Raw genomic sequence first — 23,077 nt, 5'->3', positions numbered from 1 at the left:
TCAGTCAATGAGCTAAATTAAGTCAATGGACTAAATATATATATATTTTTTAAAGGCAATGGAAATCTGTATTTAGCCATTAGAATTTTAATTGAAATCTGATATCACAAATGAATGATAATTACAACCTTGGATAAAAACTTCTCATTACAGATTGTCAAAAAAAATTATTAAAAAACGGTTGAGGTAAAACATCATAAAAATAGCTTCAGTTAAAAAGGCCTTATTGAAATCACAAGTTAAGTTAAAAAGCTTACTTCACAAAACCTAGCTGTCCTAAAATGTTTTTTATTTACAGTTGAAGTGCCACACAACACAGTGAATGAAACAACATGAATTATCATTAAACCCTAATTACCTCATCATAAGTAAACAGTAAATAAACAATTACATTTCATTATTTAGTTTCTATGGGTAATACATAACATTAATGCTTTATGACCTTTGAAAAGAGGATGATAGACTGGTCCCAGAAGTACTTTAGCCAACTCCTCTGACTATCATTGTCATGCCATACATGTCACGTTTGGCATGACAGTAAAAAAACACACAGAGGAAGGGGAACATACAGATGGGACAAGCCAGGTTAAAACAGATTGGACTAGGCAGGTTCTTAGAATGAGAAGTAAGATGTGACCAAATTACATTCACATAGTGTATTTACTCCAAAAGCTACTTTTATCTTTGAATTTTATGGTAACTGCAGTTCTCCAAGCTTTTGAAGATGAAAACCCAGACACAATCCAAGGGCCCCCGTCCAAGGGCCCCCATCCAAGGGCCCCCATCCAAGGGCCTACAAGTTATGGCATCATAGTGGTGAGAGTCAAGTTTCAAAACACACAAAACAAAAGCATCCCAAAAAAGCAGACATATTCAGATCTAATCAAATGCTTAGAAAAGTTTGTGTTTTTTCTCTAAGTAAATGCTGACTAAAAAGAGGCCTCTTGTGGGGAGAAGTATTGAGTGCACTTAGCCACAAAATACTTTTTAGGTCTAGGTTGCCTCTAGCCTACCCACTGATCTAAGTTCAGTTTAGCGTTTCCCCCCTAATGTCTAAGATTAGATATTTGGGGAGGGCAAGCTGATCCTAGACATGTGCCTTCTACCTATGATTCCCTCTACACAGTGCTCTGCATACTCTCACGACCATTTCCCATTGACTCTGAGCAGCGGGGTGGGAATTCTATGAATATCCCATCTGAATCTAAGTCCAGGGACTCCAGCACCTGTCCAGTGACGGTATCCGGGCTGGAGGATCCGCTGGGGGGAGAGGAGCGGGTAGCCTTGGCCATGTCCGTAAGGGTCATTGTTGCCTGCGTCCCATGGAGGGTTCCTGGGCAGTGGAGGATGGAGTGGGAGGGGAGAGGAGACTCCATGGTTCCTGCCAGAGGGAAGGTTGTGGGTTAGGATCATACAGTCTGGCAAGAGTATTTTCTTATTTTTCCTACTATGGCAACTTTTCCACCCTGCACCTCTGGCAGTTTGTAGTGTATGCATAACGTAACCTAGTGAGGAGGACAGAGGACCTACCTCTGAACTGTGGAACCACACAGAGCCTGTTAGCAGAGGCGCTGGAGGTGGATGCATTGGACCTGGAGGCCATGTTGGCATAGGCCAGCCCCTGTTCCTCCAGGCAGGAGATGATCTCACAGGCAGAGTGGCGTCGGATGCCCCCGCTGCCCACCGAGCTGGCATCAGGGTCACACTCTGCCACGGGCGTCAGGAGGAGAGGGATGTTATAACTCTTAGAACGGACCACTGGGCTCTTAGACGGCTGGTCCACAGGCTGCTTAGGCCAGCACCACTGCAAATGCTTCTCTGTGAGGGAGGAACATAGTGTGCAAGAGAAAGAGAAGAGAAAGCAAAGGAGAGAGAAAACCTAGTGGGAGAAGAGTGAACAGCACAGTGTGCGCTTCTTACCAATCACACAGGAGCAGTGTGCCACGCTGCCGTCTCCAGAGTAGAGGCCGTGGGTGCCCAGGTAAGGAGAGACCACCCTCTGGACCAGAGATTCCAGACGCAGGTAGTCCTCACTCACACCCCGCGACTCATGGACACCCTAGAGGGAGAGAGAGGAGACAGGTCAGAGCATGTGTGTGTGAGAGAGAGCGAGAGATAAAGAGAGAGAGATAAAGAGAGAGCGAAAGAGAGAGAGATAAAGACTCAAAGATATAAAGACAGAAAAAGAGAGCGAAAGAGAGAAAGAAAAAGAGAGAAAGTAAGTGAGCGATAAAGAGAGAGAGAACGATAGAGAGGCGTATTGTACCTACCTGCAGTATAAGCAGCATCTGTGTGACGGAGGGGGGAATGCGGGCGCGGGGCCGAGACAGAGCGTCCTCCAGCTTCACACTCAGAACTATGGTGTTCCTGAAGTGGAGCAGAGCCAGCTGTCTCACATTGGGCTCCTTACCCTGCAGACAGGAGAGGAGAAGGATAGAGATAGACCGAAGAATGGAGCAAAGGGTGAAGAGAGGGGGATATAAGGTTATGAAAACGTAGCTTTAATTCTTATTTATTGTCTGCTGAGAGAGAAACAGAGAGAGAGAGAGAGAGAGAGAGAGAGAGAGAGATAGAGTGAGAGAGAGAGAGAGAGAGAGAGAGAGAGAGAGAGAGAGAGAGAGAGAGAGAGAGAGAGAGAGAGAGAGTGAGAGAGAGAGAGAGAGAGAGAGTGAGAGAGAGCGAGAACAAACACCATTGTAAATACAACCCATATTTATGTTTATTTATTTTCCCATTTGTACTTTAACTATTTGCACATTGTTACAACACTGTATATATACATAATATGACATTTGAAATGTCTTTATTCTTTTGAAACTTCTGAGTGTAATGTTTACTGTTAATATTTATTGTTTATTTCACTTTTGTTTACTATCTACTTCACTTGCTTTGGCAATGTTAACACACGTTTCCCATGCCAATAAAGCCCTTAAATTGAATTGAATTGAATTGAGAGAGAGAGAGAGAGATTCAGGGTGAGCAGGTTAGAGGAGAGTCAGGACAGAGAGAGATAGAGACAGACAGAGACAGAGAGATGAAGGAGAAGAGTCAGGGGATTGATACCTGTACTGGGTGAAAGATGGCCTGTAGCATGTTGAGAACATCACAGAAGAAGAAGTCCCATGTCTCTGCCAGAGAGTCCAGTGACTTCTGACCTGCACACCAACAGGAGGAACAAACTGACTGCTGTTAGTAGGAGAATAATCTCACAACTCACAGCTGCATGGGACCTACGGCCTCAGATGACTTTGGCGTGTTAAACACAGAACATCACAGCCCCTGACAAAGGTAATGTAAGCTTCAGTTCAACTATTCTTCTTTGTAGCACTGACTGCTCTCTACTGTGTCACTCTGTAAACACATCTACTAATATTCAATGAACAGTGAGACACCACAAATACCTTCGTAGAATCTTATTTTGTCCCGTAGAATGACCATGCCCTTTGTCAGCAACTGGTTCTGAGGGACAGAGAGGTTCAATTAAAGTTTTGTTAAACAATTATATTATGGCTCAGTCAGAAACAATCTATCCATGATATTATTTCACCATTTAGCAGAACCATCACTTACCTGGAGGTATTCTGTGAAAAACGACCCCAGCTCTGTTTTCAATAGGTGTCTGAGTAAACAAAGACAAGAGTTCACCCACTAGAGCTATAGGCTACATTTCACTAGTGCAATACACTGATAACACAAAACAGGCAAAAAGCTTCAAAACCAACTATGTAAAATTAGATGCTAGTATATTATTGTGTAAGTACATGTATATTACTGTGTAGGTACATGTATTCACACCAAGGTATGTAAAGTAAGTCTTATACAACTGCATGGTATCTGGGTAAGTGCAACCCAGCTTTCTCTTTTAAACATACTGTTCATGTTTGTTTCCAGTGTTAAGTACATGTTAAAACAGTGTTAGGAATAGACCCTATGATTGACTCAGCTTACCTAGTGTGTGATGCGTGTGATTTCAGTTGTTTACTGGGTTATAATGGAGGCTGATATGACAGAACTGACGGCTCTAATGTCACGTCTGGAAAGATAATGAGACATCTGGCAAGGCCACATGGCTTCACAGACACAAACATGCACACACACACACACGCAGCAGATAAATGCCATGCTAGCAAACAGATGTGTGTGTTTATTAGTGTTTATAACTCACCTGACACCTTCGTTGAGGACATAGAGTTCATTGTCAGCCAGACCTTTCTTCTGAAAGACGGCAATGACAGCATTGTGGATGCTAGTGAACACACACACACAAACGTCAACATGTACCATTTTGATTACATTTACCCATTAGAGGATAGTTCATATTCATACAAATGTAGGATCTTAATATGAGCCAGTTTGCTAAAGCAGGAAAACAATCCTGCAGCAACAGGAAATGTGAATTATAATTAATGGACATTATTGTAGGGGTTGATACATTTTTCATAAGGGAAAATCAAGTCTGAAATTTCTAAGTGGAAATTACAAACTTCAGAAGCCTTTTTAAACCTCAAATACACTACATGTTTTACATTTCCTGCAGTGAAGTAAAGTTATCCTGCAACAGGGTGATCAAATTAAGATCCTACATCTGTAACAAGCACAGACTACATGCATGGTCAGGCTGCAGCATACCTGTTCCAGGTAGCGTTGGCTCCGGCCCTCTTCTGTTTCTCTCCTCTCTCCTCCGGTGATCCCTTCTCACTCTTTCCCAGTTCACCGAGACTAGGGGAGCTCATCAACTTCAGCCTGTGTAGAGTCCTCATGACGGCAGAGAGGGAGGGAGAGAGAGAGACAGCACACTAAGTACTGAGCTAAAGCAAAGACTAGAGACTGAAATTCTAAAAGAAGACAATGAAAATAGGGGAGTAGAGAGAGGGCAGGATGAGAAGAGAAGGAAGAAAGAGGAATGTGAAAGAGGAAAAGAGAGACGACATCTGGCATCTGGTCGAGGCAGAGACCAGAAGACTGAACGAGAGAGTGAGGAGAAGAGAGAGAGAGAGAGAGAGAGAGGAGGAAGAAGGAGCAGAGCTGTCCTTTGCAAGGGGTGGGCCATGGTGTGACTTTATTGCTTATCCCCTCTCTCCCTCTCTCCCAATTCAAGGGGTTTTATTGGCATGGCAAACATTTGTTTATATTGCCAAAGCAAGTGAAATAAACAATAAATAAAAGTGAGAAGAAACAAATTTAACAACATCAAAAAAATATTAGAAATGAACAGTAAACATTGCACTCAAAAAGGTTTAAAAAGATAAAGACATTTCAAGTGTTATATTATCAGCTATGTACAGTGTTTTAGCAATCTGCAAATAGTTGTAGTACGAATAGTGGGGGAAGATAAATAAATATTGGTGGAATTTGCAATGTCATTTGAGCTCCACTTGTTGCCCTTTTCTCATGGCAATGGGCCACAAATCTTGCTGCTGTGATTGCACATTGCGGTATTTCACCTAACAGATATGGGAGTTTATCAATGTTTTGATTTGTTTTCAAATTCTGTGGGTCTGTGTGATCTGTGGGAAATATGCATCTTTAATGTGGTCATACATTTGCCAGGAGATTAGGAAGTGCAGCTCAGTTTCCACCTCATTTTGTGGACAGTGGGCACATATTCTGTCTTCTCGAGAGCCAGGCCTGCCTATGGCGACCTCTCACAATAGCAAGGCTATGCTCACTGAGTCTGTACATAGTCATGGATTTTCTTAATTTTGGGTCAGTCACAGTAGTCAGGTATTCTGCCACTGTGTACTCTCTGTTTAGGGCCAGATAGCAATCCAATTTGCTCTGTTTTTTGGTTGATAATAAATCACAGACAGTGTCACCAGCAAAGCACCCCCACACCATAACACCTCCTCCTCCATGCTTTACGGTGGGAAATACACATGGGGAGATAATCCGTTCACCCACACCGCGACTAGCAAAGACACAGCGGTTGGAACCAAAAATCTCCAATTTGGACTCCAGACCAAAGGACACATTTCCACCGGTATAATGTCCATTGCTCGTGTTTCTTGGCCCAAGCAAGTCTCTTCTTCTTATTGGTGTCCTTTAGTAGTGGTTTCTTTGCAGCAATTCGACCATGAAGGCCTGATTCCCACAGTCCCCTCTGAACAGTTGATGTTGAGATGTGTCTGTTACTTGAACAGCATTTATTGTGTCTGTTACTTGAAAAGCATTTATTTGGGCTGCAAGTTCTGATTGAGGCTGGTAACTCTAATGAACGTATCCTCTGCAGCAGAGGTAACTCTGGGTCTTCCATTCCTGTGGCGGTCCTCATGAGAGACAGTTTCATCATAGCGCTTGATGGTTTTTGCGACTGCACTTGAAGAAACTTAAAAAGTTATTGAAATGTTCCGTATTGACTGACCTTCATGTCTTAAAGTAATGATGGATTGTCGTTTCTCATTGCTTATTTGAGCTGTTCTTGCCATAATATGGACTTGGTCTTTTACCAAATAGGGCTATCTTCTGTATACCTTGTCACAACACAACTGATTGGCTCAAACGCATTAAGAAGGAAAGAAATTCCACAAATTAACTTTTAAGAAGGCACACCTGTTAATTGAAATGCATTCCATGAAACCTCATGAAGCTGGTTGAGAGAATGCCAAGAGTGTGCAAAGCTGTCATCAAGGCAAAGGTTGGCTATTTGAAGAATCTCAAATATAAAATATATTTTGATTTATTTAACACTTTTCAAATCAAATCAAATTGTATTTGTCACATGCGCTGAATACAACAGGTGTAGTAGACCTTACAGTGAAATGCTTACTTACAAGTCCTTAACCAACAATGCAGTTTTAAGAAATAGTCCGGGTAGCCATTTGATTAGCTGTTCAGGAGTTTTATGGCTTGGGGTAGAAGCTGTTAAGAAGCCGTTTGGACCTAGACTTGGCGCTCCGGTACCGCTTGCTGTGCGGTAGCAGAGAGAACAGTCTATGACTAGGGTGGCTGGAGTCTTTGACAATTTTTAGGGCCTTCCTCTGACACCGCCTGGTATAGAGGTCCTGGATGGCAGGAAGCTAGGCCCCAGTGATCTATTGGGCCGTACGCACTACCCTCTGTAGTGCCTTGCGGTCGGAGGCCGAGCAGTTGCCATAGCAGGCAGTGATGCAACCAGTCAGGATGCTCTCGATGGTGCAGCTGTATAACTTTTTGAGGATCTGAGGACCCAAATCTTTTCAGTCTCCTGAGGGGGAATAGGCTTTGTCGTGCCCTCTTCACGACTGTCTTGGTGTGTTTGGACCATGATAGTTTGTTGGTGATGTGGACACCAAGGAACTTGAAGCTTTCAACCTGCTCCACTACAGCCCTGTCGATGAGAATGGGGGCGTGCTCGGTCCTTCTTTTCCTGTAGTCCACAATCATCTCCTTTGTCTTGATCACGTTGAGGGAGAGGTTGTTATCCTGGCACACGGCCAGGTCTCTGACCTCCTCCCTATAGGCTGTCTCATCGTTGTCGGTGATCAGGCCTACCACTGTTGTGTCATGCAGTCATGGGTGAACAGGGAGTAAAGGAGGGGACTGAGCATGCACCCCTGAGTGGCCCCCGTGTTGAGGATCAGCGTGGCAGATGTGTTGTTACCTACCTTCACCACCTGGGAGCGGCCCATCAGGAAGTCCAGGATCCAATTGCAGAGGGAGGTGTTTAGTCCCAGGGCCCTTAGCTTAGTGATGAGCTTTGAGGGCACTATGGTGCTGAACGCTGAGCTGTAGTCAATGAATAGCATTCTCACGTAGGTGTTCCTTTTGTCCAGGTGGTAAAGGGCAGTGTGGAGTGCAATAGAGATTGCATCATCTGTGGATCTGTTGGGGCGGTTTGCAAATTGGAGTGGGTCTAGGGTTTCTGGGATAATGGTGTTGATGTGAGCCATGACCAGCCTTTCAAAGCACTTCATGGCTACAGACGTGAGTGCTATGGGTCTGTAGTCATTTAGGCAGGTTACCTTAGTGTTCTTGGGCACAGAGACTATGGTGGTCTGCTTGAAACATGTTGGTATTACAGACTCAGTCAGGGACAGGTTGAAAATGTCAGTGAATACACTTGCCAGTTGGTCAGCGCATGCTTGGAGTACACATCCTGGTAATCCATCTGGCCCTGCGGCCTTGTGAATGTTGACCTGTTTAAAGGTCTTACTCACATCGGCTACGGAGAGCGTGATCACACAGTCGTCCAGAACAGCTAGTGCTCTCATGCATGATTCAGTGTTCCTTGCCTTGAAACGAGCATAGAAGTGATTTAGCTCGTCTGGTAGGCTCGTGTCACTGGGCAGCTCGCGGGTTATAGTCCCACTCCTTAAAAGCGGCAGCTCTACCCTTTAGCTCAGTGCGGATGTTGCCTGTAATCCATGGCTTCTGGTTGGGGTATGTACGTACAGTCACTTTTTGGTTACTACATGATTCCATATGTGTTATTTCATAGTTTTGATGTCTTTACTATTATTCTACAATGTAGAAAATAGTAAAAATAAAGAAATACCCTTGAATGAGTAGGTGTTCTAAAACTTTTGACCGGTAGTCTATACATTGTTTTTATCAAAATTGCTCAAGCTCGTTGAGAATCATTGATGGACAGCAATATTCAAACTTTGTCTCAGATTTTCAAGCAAATTTAAGTCAGAACTGAGACTAGACCACTCAGGAACACTCAACACCTCTTGGAAAGCCATTCTGGGGTGTCTGGCATAAACATTTGTGTGATTGTAAAAAATAAAACACTATCCCAAGGTTAGGTTTTCAGAAGACTGAGGTGGGTTTTCCTCTAACCTGGGCTTTACTCCTTTCATATTTATTTTGATCCTAACAAACTCCCCAGTCCCTGCCGATGACAAGCATACCCATAACATGCCACCACAATGTAATTCTGCCCTATTACATCCATCAATTATTTTCAAGTTTCCAATTAGTTCCATGTTAGTTGTACCAATCAGATTGTAGGGCAACTCTCTGTAGCGCCATCTGCCATCCGCTACATAAGGAATGGGGCTAGGGGTTGATTTCAGACTGGCTATAGTTTTATGACCACCCTCATAAGAGGGCTAACCAGAAGGCACATTTTGAATGTTAATCCTTGGAGTTGATTCTCACCTCCTGATTGGATGATCACTGCTGTCAATATCAGGGCTTGGGGGCGGGGCTGAGAAGGCAGTGAAGTTGAGTGACAGGGGTCGGGGGGAAGGGTGAGAGCCGTGCCTCCGACGGAGTCCATCCAGCATCTGTCAAAAGAAACATTGAGACAACAACAACATAAAATGAATCAACACAAGTAACTGCAAGAAAACCTTGACTCACCAGGGTCTTATTATTCAGGGTGGGTTCAGGTTGCAAAGTGTCAAAGCATGCTCAGAAAGAACCGTATTATACAGAACAGGCATTTCTCTTCATCATGCAGAATAGGAACTTGATTGTGTCTATCAGCTCTATATTTTATAGATTATTATTATGTCACAGCAGCTAGCCAACCAGGAAACATTGAACACATGGAAAGAGAGAGAGCAGTCAAAACCACAGTGAACTCTGAACAGCCTGGTATTGGATATTCTCTCTATCACCGGATACTGTTGCCGTCGCAGCCTGTCATTTGAGAAGTGTAACAACAGTGGTATTTTGAAATCAAAACGGTGTGTAAGGCTAACTCACTGCTAACTCAAACTCATTCAATCTACACGCACGCACGCGCGCGCGCGCGCACACACACACACACACACACACACACAGGTTAGTTTATAATAATTTGTATGTAAGGTGTCTTCCATTGATAGTATGTCACGGTGTCGTCCAATGGTGTGACAAATAATACTAGGGCGCCATCAGCTGGTTATTGGGGGAAACTACAGTCTAGGCGCACTGTTAATTAAACAAAGATTATCAATAAAGAGTTGTTTTGATCATAAAAACGTAATGCAGTGGGCGTATCTGAGACTACAGATAATTAGAAATACATTTCTTCCAATATTACACAAGTCTAATGCTACACAATAACCAGGCTTCACTGTTGTGTCTACACAAAGGATATTGGTACATAGGGCTGTTGCAATTTGTAACGACAGCTCCTAAAAAATACATCGTAATTGAGTAATGATTGAATAGGAATCTACAAACCAATTTTAAAAAGAGTCATTCATTCTACTAACAAAACCTATGAAAATCTAGTGGTACCATTTACTTAATGACATACTGTAGCCTAATTATTGTGACTGAAGATTACAATATGCAGATGACATCTAATAAATAATAATAGGAGGATGAGAGGATCTAAGCACGTCTGGGGCTGTCCAGGGGTTGGGGCAATGTGTGTGAGACTATGAACATGGCAGGTGTGTATTCTCTGAGTATGGCAGGTGTGTGTTGTTGTCTCTGCGTAAACTGGTCGTTGGAGCAGACGCAGACTCCACACACACACTCCCTTCCGACTGTCTGCCCCGCATGCCACGCCAGTCTGGGTATTCATTTGGATATTCTGCTTTTGTTCTTGCGGAGCGACTGAGGTCCCTTTCCTTCCATAACAATCTAGACATCGATCGCTTTAATTTGCAAATGAAGGCATTTACCTCGTTAATTTATGAGAACCCCTAGCCTACAGAATAATCTCCTTGCTTTATATATATTTTTATACGTACAGCCTACACAAAGGAAATGTATCCCCGTCATAGAACACGATGCCCATGTCACACGGAGGAACGTAGCCTACATTATAGTGCGTACGTGGAGTAGACAACTTTGACATGTGCTACAGGATATGCAAACAAACTAGCCCATGTAAACAATGCGATAGTAGGCTTACATTTCCCAATCAACAGCCGCGCATACCTTAAAAATTAGACCATAAATAGCCTACCCATACAGTAGGCTACAATTCAAAGTTCACTGTACACACACATTCATCGCACACTACTTACTCACCGTTCTCTCTCCTGATCGTGTTGCTTATAATAGAATGATGTGGATATCATATATGGATGATCAATAGCATTGATGTGTAGCCTATCAGCAATAAAAACCATAATCTATCTCATTGTTGATTTCCCAGTATGCACTGACCAAACAGGCATTGGGGTGCAGTTGTGGGATGCGCCAGCGACCTATGCTGCGGGAGTCATTCCATGATCATGCATGCTCGCCCCCGTGTTGTTTTGACGAGATGCGAGCCACAGTACCAGACGCCTTGCGGTTTTGCGTCTGTTGGTGCTTTCAAGACAACTCGGAACGCGGAATCTCTGACTTTAACTATACGTATGTATTTTTACGTAGAGAATTCCTGTCGGTCGATTCAGACATTTTTCAAGTGGAAACGAGGTTTCAAGTCGGACATTTCCGACTTTCCCGAGTTCCGAGTTGTCTTGAAAGCAGCATGTGAGAGAGTACGCGCGTTTTGGTGTCTGGTGTTCTCATTCAAGCAAGGCAGTTGGTAGAGCATGGCGCTTGCAACGCCAGGGTTGTGGGTTCGTTTCTCACGGGGGGCCAGTATGAAAATGTATGCACTCACTAACTGTAATTCGCTCTGGATAAGAGCGTCTGCTAAATGACTAAAATGTAAAATGTAAGTTGTAAAAAAGGAGAAGAAAGATCAGGATGCGCAATTTCAATTAGACCTAGATGTTTTTTTTTTTTTTACATTTTACAGCACTCTTCTACAATTTATTGTACATCATTTGTGATCTAATAGCCTACACATTCCCCTTTCGGAGAGCTGAATAGTTTTGAATTAGACTAGTAACATAATTTTGACTGGTTACACAGTTACAGACTGTAACTGTTTACCAGTGGTGGATAAAGTACCCAATTGTCATACTTAAGTAAAAGTAAAGATACCTTAATAGAAAATGACACAAGTAAAAGTGAAAGTCACCCAGTAAAACACTACTTGAGTAAAAGTCTAAAAGTATTTGGTTTTACATATAATTAAGTATCAAAAGTAAATGTAATTGCTAAAATATACTTAAGTATCAAATTCATTATATTAAGAAAATCAGACAGCACCATTTTATTGTTTTTTATTTGATTTACGGATAGCCAGGGGCACACTCCAACATTCAGACATCATTTACAAACGAAGCATTTGTGTTTAGTGAGTCCACAAGATAAGAGGCAGTAGGAAGACCAATGATGTTCTCTTGATAAGTGTGTGAATTGGACCATTTTCCTGTCCTGCTAAGCATTCAAAATGTAACTAATTCTTCTGGGTGTCAGGAAAAAGGTATGTAGTAAAAAGTACATTATTTTCTTTAGGAATGTAGTGAAGTAAAAGTTACTTAAGTAGTACTTTAAAGTATTTTTACTTAAGTACTTTACACCACTGCTGTTTACTTACTTTCATTTTCACACATATCACTCACACTCCCTCACCACTATTTCCTGTAACTGTAACTAGGCAAAATTATGTTACCAGTCTAATTCAAAACTATTCAGCTCTCCGAAAATGGAATGTGTAGGCTATGAGATTGCAAATGATGTACAATAAATTGCAGAAGAGTGCTGTGAAATTAAATATAAACATCTAGGTCTAATTGAAATTGCGCATCCTGATCTTTCTTTTCCTTTTCTACAACTTGCCTTGCTTGAATGAGAATGTCTATCTCATCCGCCCTAAAATTTAACATTAAAATTTTTAGTCATTTAGCAGACGCTCTTATCCAAAGCGACTTACAGTTAGTGAGTGCATACATTTTCATACTGCCCCCCCGTGGGAATCGAACCCACAACCCTGGCGTTGCAAATGCCATGCTCTACCAACTAAGCTACACGGGACTACAACACCAGACACCAAAACGCGAGTACACGCTCAGTGAGGGTACTTCATAAATTTGAGTAAAATAAGATTTTCTTTCTGTAGGCCCATTCTTGGTGTTTAGGATGTTCAGGTCTGGACCTTTGTTGGTCTGTCTCCATAACAATGACTGTTTACAAGTGGATTATAATAGAGTAGAACACAACTGAACAGTCAGATCCAGTGAGGTCTGTGGTTTTACAGTAGTGGCATTGGGAGGGAGGGGGGGGGGGGGGGGGCGATGTCTGCACTGTGTCATTTCAACACGATCCTCTGGGTGCACACACACACACACACACACACACACACACACACACACACACACACACACACACAGGGCAAGATTTTCTTGGCCATCAGGCTACATTCTTTAGGGTTTCTGTAGCCTAGATGTAATGTGTAATTCACATATTGAATATGACTACTATAAAGTCCTGACTAATGGGGTTAGAAACATGCTGCTCTATATCCAGCATTGACCCCAATCTCACCCAGTTTAAACACAGCAGAGAGGGCTCTCCTCTGTGCCATCTGTCACATCATCATGACACGAGTGGCGGGCGGCCACTTTAATGCAGTCAGTCAGGCTTGGCACAATGGTGGTCGAGAAACGGCGATTATAAATATTTTTACGTTGACAAAGGTCGAGGTTATTATTTATTTTTCACATACACATATATCTATGTGACTGAAAACAATGACATCTGAATTTATGATGATGATTAATTTAGGGCATCACTGCGCAATAAATGCACAAATCCTAATATCCGTGAAAATACTGTACGAGCCCACTGAACCCGCATACGACCAATGAACAAAGCGAAGGGGTTTGACTAGGGTAAAATTCGGGAGGAGTAATGGCGGCAAATTCAAGATACAAGAACAGGATACAGTGAGGGAAAAAAGTATTTGATCCCCTGCTGATTTTGTACGTTTGCCCACTGACAAAGAAATGATCAGTCTATAATTTTAATGGTAGGTTTATTTGAACAGTGAGAGACAGAATAACAACAACAAAAATCCATAAAAACGCATGTCAAAATTTTTATAAATTGATTTGCATTTTAATGAGGGAAATAAGTATTTGACCCCTCTGCAAAACATGACTTAGTACTTGGTGGCATAACCCTTGTTGGCAATCACAGAGGTCAGACGTTTCTTGTAGTTGGCCACCAGGTTTGCACACATCTCAGGAGGGATTTTGTCCCACTCCTCTTTGCAGATCTTCTCCAAGTCATTAAGGTTTCGAGGCTGATGTTTGGCAACTCGAACCTTCAGCTCCTTCCCCAGATTTTCTATGGGATTAAGGTCTGGAGACTGTCTAGGCCACTCCAGGACCTTAATGTGCTTCTTCTTGAGCCACTCCTTTGTTGCCTTGGCCGTGTGTTTTGGGTCATTGTCATGCTGGAATACCCATCCACGACCCATTTTCAATGCCCTGGCTGAGGGAAGGAGGTTCTCACCAAAGATTTGACGGTACATGGCCCCGTCCATCGTCCCTTTTATGCGGTGAAGTTGTCCTGTCCCCTTAGCAGAAAAACACCCCCAAAGCATAATGTTTCCACCTCCATGTTTGACGGTGGGGATGGTATTCTTGGGGTCATAGGCAGCATTCCTCCTCCTCCAAACACGGTGAGTTGAGTTGATGCCAAAGAGCTCCATTTTGGTCTCATCTGACCACAACAATTTCACCCAGTTCTCCTCTGAATCATTCAGATGTTCATTGGCAAACTTCAGAAGGGCATGTATATGTGCTTTCTTGAGCAGGGGAACCTTGCGGGCGCTGCAGGATTTCAGTCCTTCACGGCGTAGTGTGTTACCAATTGTTTTCTTGGTGACTATGGTCCCAGCTGCCTTGAGATCATTGACAAGATCCTCCCGTGTAGTTCTGGGCTGATTCCTCACCGTTCACATGATCATTGCAACTCCACGAGGTGAGATCTTGTATGGAGCCCCAGGCCGAGGGAGATTGATAGTTATTTTGTGTTTCTTCCATTATCGAAAAATCGCACCAACTGTTGTCACCTTCTCACCAAGCTGCTTGGTGATGGTCTTGTAGCCCATTCCAACCTTGTGTAGGTCTACAATCTTGTCCCTGACATCCTTGGAGAGCTCTTTGGTCTTGGCCATGGTGGAGAATTTGGAATCTGATTGATTGATTGCTTCTGTGGACAGGTGTCTTTTATACAGGTAACAAACTGAGATTAGGAGCACTACCTTTAAGAGTGTGCTCGTAATCTCAGCTCGTTACCTGTATAAAAAACACCTGGGAGCCAGAAATCTTTCTGATTGAGAGGGGGTCAAATACTTATTTCCCTTATTAAAATGAAAATCAATTTATAACATTTTTGACATGCGTTTTTCTGGATTTTGTTGTTGTTATTCTGTCTCTCACTGTTCAAATAAACCTACCATTAAAATTATAGACTGATCATTTCTTTGTCAGTGGGCAAATTTACAAAATCAGTAGGGGATCAAATACTTTTTTCCCTCACTGTATTCTATACTATCTATTGCATCTTGGCCTATGCCACTCTGATAATGACATTGCTCATCCATATATTTATATATTCTTATTCCATTCCTTTACTTAGATTTGTGTGTATTACGTTTTTGTTGTGGAACTGTTAGATATTACTTGCTAGATATTGCTGCACTGTCGGAACTAGAAGCACAAGCATTTCGCTACACTTGCAATAACATCTGCTAACCATGTGTATGTGACCAATACATTTGATTTGGTGCACAACGACTGACCCGCATGGTGGATGGAGTGAGGAAGCCCACTCTATCAATTCTATTGTTTTTTAAAATTAGAGTCTCTCCCTTCTCACGTGTATTTGGATTTTATGAGATACCCTGTGAGAGCCGTCGTGACCAAACCGATGCAGTGTGATAAATGCAAATTATTTGGCCATGTGTCAAGTGTATGTAGATGAGAGGAGTATCGTATACTAGCTGAGCCTAAATGCTGCAATTGTGGTGGTGAACATGCACCCGAATTTCTGAAGTGCCCTGTTAGGGTGAAGGAGACAGAGGTGGCAAGAATAAGGGCTGTCCAGCACGTCCCCTATCCAGGCGGTGAGAAGAGTGGAAGAAAGGAGTGAAGTTTAAGAAATAATGGTAGTGGGAGTAGAGACACCAGCGAGTATTCCTTGTCAACAGAGTGATCCTGACATATTACATGTTAAGAATGTGGACTTTGTAGCATTTATTGCATTGGTTATCAACTGCACAGCGCAAACAGAGAGGAAATCAGAAAAAATAGGATTTTACAGCAGACACATTACAATGAGTCCTGTAGATGAATGCTCCGTCCTCACAGGCACCTGAGAGGGAGTGGGATGCTTGTTTTACTACCCCATACAGTAGGTGGCGGCAATACACCAATAGGTTGTAGTCTGCCATAAAACCTTAAAGAAGAAGAACATGCGTCACTCAAAGTACGACTCAGGGGTAAGCGGGAAAAAATATATTTTGTAGCTAGCTAGCTAGAATTCATTAGAGCGTTTTTCGTTTATAGCTAAACTCCAAGGTAATTTACGGAACATGTATTAACTTGCCAACGTTTGTGCCGAATAATAAAGCTTCACCTCATAGCTAGCGAATTTTCCATCGGCTAATGCATGCCAAAACAACTTCTAGCCAGTTAGTTATAGCGAGCTAACTAGTTAGCTATCCACATTCCGTAATTTAGCAGTTATCAAAGCGATAGCTACATTGTAAATACTACAGTCAAAGGCATAGCTAAAGTATCGAGTTAGTGTAGCAAGCTGTACACACTTCGTTATGTCAGCCTTTACATTTTCAAACAGTGCATGGCGTTGCCGACTTGGACAGGAATACAGCTGGATAAGTTTCACGTTTTATTAGTCGTATGTACTGGATACACATGGTATACACAACGAAATACTTACTTGCAGGTTCTTTCTCGACAATGTAACAACAACAAGAAACAAATATATAAGAACACGAACAAAGTAAATGGCTCAGTAGAATAGAATACATGTTTTACCATATGTAGCTATAATACAGGAAGGCACAATTTAATGCTTAGATACCGTCAGTTTATGGCCGTGGGTCCTTGATGATGCTGCGGGCCTTTCTCAGGCACCATTTCGAGTAGATGTCCTAAATGTGTGGAAGCACGGTCCCGGTGATATACTGGGCCGTCTTCACCACCCGCTGGAGGGCCTTGCGGTCGTGGACGGAACAATTCCCGTACCAGGCCTTGATGCAACCGGTCAGGACTTGATTGACTGTCTGTCATACAATTTTTGCAGCACCTGACACATTATTGATAAACTGGAGACCGTGCGAATATGCACCATGACACTGAGGAGGACAATAGCAGCGGAGCATCCAACACGCGCTTCGGGCAGGTAGGTTTGGGGTGCATCACAGTCTAAAGTGGCTCCAAATCCTTTCTTCTTTCATGTCAACACTGATGTGAAAGATTTGGACAAGGAAATGCGTCATCTATCCTTTGTTTTCAGATCAGTTAAAGCTGCAATATGTAACTTTTTGGGTGACCCGACCAAATTCACATAGAAATAGAGATGTCATTCTCATTGAAAGCAAGTCTAAGAAGCAGGATATCTGTTCTATGTGTGCTATTGCTATGCTTCCATTTAAGTTTAGTTTTTGCGTCTTTTACTTTAAAAGTACAATATCTTTGGTTATGGGAAATATTTCACAGCTGTTTAGATGGTACAATTATTCTCTACACTATGCTTGTTTTGTCACATAAATGGAAATTAGGCAAACTATTAGAATTTTAGCAACCATGAAATGGTGGAGCGAATTCTGCATAGTGCATCTTTAAGATGCAGGAAAAGAAAGCCCCTTTAGACTATCCATCCAAATGAATAAAAACAGTGTAGGATGTTGTCCATTTTTGCTTTAAAATATCAAGCAAACATCATCAACCAAGACTTTATCTTTCCAGTATAACTATACTGCAGAGGAGTACCAGGCGGTCCAGAATGCACTGCGACAGAAGCTGGGACCTGAGTACATCAGCTCCAGGATAGCTGGAGGGGGCCAGAAGGCAAGGCCATGTCACACACACTTTTTTGTTGTTGACATCCTAATCCACCCAAGAGAAAACTAACCAATAAGTACACACTTCATCATCACCCTTCACCAACTAAAACGCCTGCTTAGAACTAAAGACAGTGTTGTCCTTGTTGCAGGTGTGTTACATCGAGGGGCACCGTGTGATCAGCCTGGCCAATGAGATGTTTGGATACAACGGCTGGTCTCACTCCATCTCCCAGCAGAATGTCGGTAGGAGAGCTGGAGCATCGCTAGCTATTCAAGAGTATATTTAGACACTTACTTGTGTCTTCAGTATCTTTAGTGTAACCTTTAACCCATACGTAAAAATGTATGCACACATGACTGTAAGTCGCTTTGGATAAAAGCGTCTGCTAAATGGCATATTAATTAATATTTATTTATTATTTATTTATGACCCACTGGGTACTGTATATGAATGTGTCAGTGTAATGCACAGTCACATCACAGTGACGGACTGTGTCTCCTCACAGACTTTGTTGACCTCATCAATGGGAAGTTCTACGTTGGAGTCAGTGCCTTTGTCAAAGTCCAACTCAAGGTTGGTGATGGGCAGAGAAGTCAACCATTTTTCATTCAAATCTGCAGTGCCAATGTTGGCTCTTCCCAGTTTTGGAAGTGTGTTTCAAGGGAGGGTGCAATGAGTTGTGTGTTGTTTGGCAATGCGGTGCCGACATTTGGTTATTAGGTTTACCCATTAAATAGTTGGGAGCATATATAGTACATCAGTGCATTTGGAAAGTATTCAGACCCTATTACTTTTTCCACATTTTGTTATGTTACAGCCTTATTCTAAAATTGATTAAATAGTTTTTCCCCCCCTCAATCTACACACAATACCCCATAATGACAAAGCAAAAACAGGTTTTTAGAAATCTTGCCCATTCTTGCCCATTCACCCTCTGAAAAAGGCTTAAAAATCCTTCTTTAACCTGTCTCCTCCCCGCCATCTACACTGATTTGAAGTAGATTTAACAAGTGACATCAATAAGGCATCATAGCTTTCACCTGGATTCACCTGGTCAGTCTGTCATAGAAAGAGCAGGAGTCCTTAATATTTTGCACACTCCGTGTATATAGTGTACAACTTTCTTCTTTTTTAAAATACAGTTTACCCCCTTTTAGTCAGCACCTATACAAACATTTTTGGGTGTGTGTCAGCTCACGCTTTTGACTATAATAATGTATTTCACACACTTATTACTAAGTGTGTTTGGTGTGCCTCTCTCCACCTAGGACGGGTCGTTCCATGAGGACGTTGGCTATGGGGTGAGCGAGGGACAAAAGTCCAAGGCCCTGTCACTGGAGAAGGCCAGGAAAGAGGCGGTCACTGATGGACTGAAAAGAGCACTCAAGTACGGGGGGAGATACTGTACACTTCATGTAACTTACTATTAACTACTTTTTACTGTGTGCGTGTGTTAGTGTCTGAGTTTGTTATAGTTCTGATATTTGATCCCCCAACCTTCCAGATGTTTTGGAAACGCCCTTGGGAACTGCATCATGAATAAAGAATACCTCATATCCATCAACAAGATCCCTAAACAGGTCAGATACTGTTCCCCTGTCAACTGTCATTTACATCCATCCATCCTTTCCAGTGTTCACTGTCTCTGTCTCTCCCAGCCTGCTCCCCCTCTGGACCCGGCCCAGACCAAGCGTTCTGACAGTGAGCCGTCAGTGGAGAAGGCCCGGTTCTCTAGCCTGGCCCGGTGTGAGGGGGCTGGGCCTGGGTCAGGGCGGGCACCACTGGAGCAGCCCAGGGCCCACCACCACCACCAGATTCCCCCACGGGAGCACAGGGACAATGGAGGGGGAGCCAGGACCTCTCTCTCACACACCCCTAATTCTGCCTCTGGACCTGTTGCCCCCTCAGCTCCATCAGACAGTGAGAACAAGCGCTGTAGTCTTGTCGTGTAAGCAACAGCAAAATGGCTAACTCTCAGCCTAACCTTTCTTGTGTATTGGTTTTATTACAGGTGTGTGTCTCTATATTTCCTCTCTCTACCCAAACTCTTACTCTCTCCTCTGTTCCTCTTTGTCTTATCACCCCAACTCTCTCCTCCCTCCCCCCTCCTTCAGGTCTGTATCAGATGCGGAGGACCTCTCTCTCTCTGACGCCCACACAGACCCCAAGCAGCTGAGGAAGCTCAAGCAGCAGCAGCTACAGCAGAAGTTCCGCCAGGAGATGGAGGCGAGAAAGCTCCTGCAGGGACAGGGACAACCTCTACCCCAGCTCAAGACAGAGGGCCCAGACACAGCTGTTGCACAGGCACCCAGTGGAGCTCATGGTAAGACAATAAGCAAGTAAGAAAATATAACTATATTTTGGAGGACCAGTGCTTGACTTGGGCAGGAGCACCAGCACCTCAAATGTTCTACTGCTTGAGCTCCTGTTCCTTTTATAGAATATTAGCTCAAAGTATTGTATAAATATAAACAGTACCGGTACCCATTTCAGTCCAAGTCAAGCACTGTGGAAGACCATAAAATTAGTGTTAGCAAGAAATGTCCAGGTTCTGTATTAATGCAATATGGCGTGTGTGTTAGTCATGTTCTTTAAATTAGTGAGAATGAATCTGTGTATGTGAGTGTTTCTGTTAGTCTTGTACTAGTGTTGCCATGCTCTTTTGGAATGGGATATCTCTCTCCTTCCAGGTAGGTTTAGCACCCCTGACCAGGGACAGAGACCCACAATGGCTTACAGCACCCCTAGTGGCACAAAGAACCCTGCAGCAGGGACGAGTATCTGGCCGGTACCGTAAACAACCACCAGGGGGCTCAAGTAGAAAGAATGGGAGCTACTCTGAAAATGATTCAGATTACGCATATCTACAATGCATGCTGGTGTTGCGGAAATCTACCTACCTATGCTGCTATGTTGGTGTTTTTGATGTTACTTGTGTACCTGTATACTGTGGCTACTTCTAGTTGTTACTATTGTACTAGGGACTATAAAATCCCCATAGTGTGACAATATACTGTATATCCACTAAAACACTTGCCCCCCCCCTCCTAGATGACCCAGAGCTGTGGGACTTCACTCTAGACGGCATCCAGGAGTTGGAGGCCCCAGCAGGTGGACCTTCATCATCATCCTTGTTACGGCCCAGCACGCCAGGGGGGAGTCACCAAATGCTGACCCGCAGTAAGACACCTCAGAGAGGGGCTTCACCATCCCTACGACCCCCTGTCAGGCCCCACGAGCCCCCACCACACGGCCAAGGACATGGGGGACACCAACCCCAGTACAGACCCCAAAATCAGAGCCAGCCCCCCAGGACATCTGACAGGGCAGGTGAGACTGGACTGGGTAATGAATGAGCTGCTTTAAAATAGTGGACATTATTAACCCTGCTCCTGGGGAACTACTGGGTGTGCAGCCTTTTGTTTCAGACCTACACTAACACATCCGATTAATCTAATCAACACCTTGATTAGATGAATCAGGTGTTGTAGCAATGTAAAGTACCTTCAATTTAAACAGTTTGAGAAACATTCTTATTATTGGTACAGCATTTTCTAGATTGTTATTAATTCCCTTTTCTTCTGTCACAGGTGAGGCATTCAGTCCATGTAGGCAAGGACAGTACTTGAAGAAACGCAAGCTGGACCCTTGAGAAAGGGCTGTTTTCACAGTCACCTAAAAGCCATTTTACCAACAAGTCCTAATTTTAATTTGTTTTATTTTAATTGATATGTTGAGTATATGGGCATCTCTTGTTGCTGCTAAATGTAAAGAAAAGTTTATATTTTTGTAAATAAATAAATCAGTGATTCCTGTTTGCCTTTCAAAAATCTGGAATATTCTCTTACATGTAAGTGTATCCACTTGTAACCTTTGTTCTGAATGTAATGTTCTAATCACGTTCCTGAACGATAAGAACATTACATACCTTCAATGTTACAGGTCTGGGATCCTGGCCACACACCAACCTCATTGGCAGAAATAAGCCTCAACTAGGCCCACTTGGTGCATGTAAAAGATGAAACAATAGGATTTCAGTTGTATTTGTATTTTTTACATTTTGTACAATGTGAAAAAACAGAGTAGACTGGTCGCAAGAGAGGGACAGAAATCCAAGAGTACAACATGAAATAACGTTGTTATAATATGTCAGTAGCCTAAGGAGACAGTATTGTGCCGGTAGAATCTTTTCACCACTGGATAAATACATATTTACTGATAATTGGGTGATTAGTAGCTTCTGTGTTAGCTTTTGCTGTACAGTGGTCTGGTGGGTTGTTGTAGGTAAGCCAAAGGTCTAAAACCAGTTAGCATGCAGAATTCAGGAACTGCAGATGCCAATATTATATTGAGATTGACACCTGAGCAATTCAAGATCAGCACTTTGTGTGGACTCCCATACAGCAAGGCAAAGAATAACAAAAGGAAAAAAGCAGGATCTCAGTTTTCCCAAATATCATAAACACTTATCAAATCAGTAACAACCCTCAGTATGCAAACATTATCTCTATTCCCCATTGGTCCCTATAAAACATTGCATATTCTGCATTGCAGTAACTCATTATTCTCTAGAGAAGTTAGTCGTTTTTCAATCCAGGAGTGGGTGGATGAGAAGGTCACTGTATTGAGGGGAATGGCACTCATCGTGTAAGGTGGCAAAGGAGCAAGAGAATGGTGCCAATGGAGAGAAAAACCACAATACAACTGCTTAGTTTTCTTATCTGCTGAAAACAAGTGCTGCTATGCAATACTGTACTGATTACATTCATTCAGACAACCCACTTACAGACAAATCAACATAGGATACATAAACACAAACGCCGGTTTTGGTGACCACACAAATAAAACTTGTTTTCATGCAGCCCAGTGTGCTCTACTTTCCATTAGTCAGTCCTGTGTTGATATAAGACTGTCACCTGCCTCTTCTTACAGCAACTTCTTTAGGTAACTTCCGCTTAACCTCCACTTTAAAAACATTTACCGATGTCTATGGACGTTTGATGGATCTCACAAGTCGGCAGTTAACTGGTCTTTCAGTCACTGTACAGTAGGGCTAGGTAATTATGGTGTAATTTCTCAGTAATGAGGACGCAAGGCACTAAAGAGTTCTGCAAGTTTACAGGGCTGTCCGTGTGTGTACTGTGTGGGGGTGGGTAATCGCAAGACATCGTACTCTATGGTGATGATGGAGCATTATGTGAAAGCATTAATTAATATGCAACACATGTACCTCGCATGTATAGATATACAGTGAGGGAAAAAAGTATTTG

General features: G+C 42.8%; 2 protein-coding genes across 3 annotated transcripts; one reads left to right on the top strand and one right to left on the bottom strand.

Moving 5' to 3' along the window:
* Positions 1 to 1,118: 1,118 nt before the first annotated feature.
* On the bottom strand, positions 1,119 to 9,209 carry LOC311137368 (proline-rich protein 5-like; the record flags this gene model as incomplete). The annotated part of the gene is made up of 10 exons (XM_084171816.1): positions 1,119 to 1,381; positions 1,531 to 1,818; positions 1,921 to 2,059; positions 2,271 to 2,411; positions 3,064 to 3,155; positions 3,402 to 3,459; positions 3,571 to 3,619; positions 4,166 to 4,246; positions 4,630 to 4,755; positions 9,082 to 9,209. The coding sequence occupies 10 exons, from the start codon at positions 9,207 to 9,209 to the stop codon at positions 1,119 to 1,121; spliced, it is 1,365 nt and encodes a 454-aa protein (XP_084027942.1).
* A 6,937-nt stretch (positions 9,210 to 16,146) lies between these two features.
* rad52 (RAD52 homolog, DNA repair protein) lies at positions 16,147 to 21,758 on the top strand. 2 transcript variants are annotated; one of them, XM_084171703.1, is made up of 11 exons: positions 16,147 to 16,216; positions 17,044 to 17,142; positions 17,709 to 17,810; positions 17,956 to 18,049; positions 18,313 to 18,380; positions 19,076 to 19,194; positions 19,312 to 19,387; positions 19,466 to 19,755; positions 19,922 to 20,130; positions 20,859 to 21,137; positions 21,398 to 21,758. In XM_084171703.1, exons 2-11 carry the CDS (start codon positions 17,083 to 17,085, stop codon positions 21,457 to 21,459), a joined length of 1,359 nt encoding a protein of 452 aa, XP_084027829.1. In that variant the 5' UTR covers positions 16,147 to 16,216; positions 17,044 to 17,082; the 3' UTR covers positions 21,460 to 21,758. The 2 variants fall into 2 exon arrangements, with proteins under 2 accessions (XP_084027829.1, XP_084027830.1); XM_084171704.1 differs by lacking the exon at positions 18,313 to 18,380 and having other exon boundaries at positions 16,180 to 16,216.
* The last annotated feature ends 1,319 nt before the right edge of the window (positions 21,759 to 23,077 follow it).

The sequence above is a fragment of the Coregonus lavaretus genome (genome assembly GCF_964263955.1).
Source record: "Coregonus lavaretus genome assembly, chromosome: 11".
Taxonomy (NCBI): Eukaryota; Metazoa; Chordata; class Actinopteri; order Salmoniformes; family Salmonidae; genus Coregonus; species Coregonus lavaretus.
The sequence above is the reverse complement of the archived record's forward strand: the minus strand, read 5'-3'. Positions and strand labels throughout refer to the sequence as shown.

Coding starts and splice junctions, on each gene's coding strand:
- rad52 (XM_084171703.1), top strand. CDS start 17,083: ATGCACCATGACACTGAGGAGGACAATAGCAGCGGAGCATCCAACACG. Junction 18,381..19,075: donor TTGTCAAAGTCCAACTCAAG/GTTGGTGATGGG, acceptor CTCTCCACCTAG/GACGGGTCGTTCCATGAGGA. Junction 21,138..21,397: donor CAGGACATCTGACAGGGCAG/GTGAGACTGGAC, acceptor CTTCTGTCACAG/GTGAGGCATTCAGTCCATGT.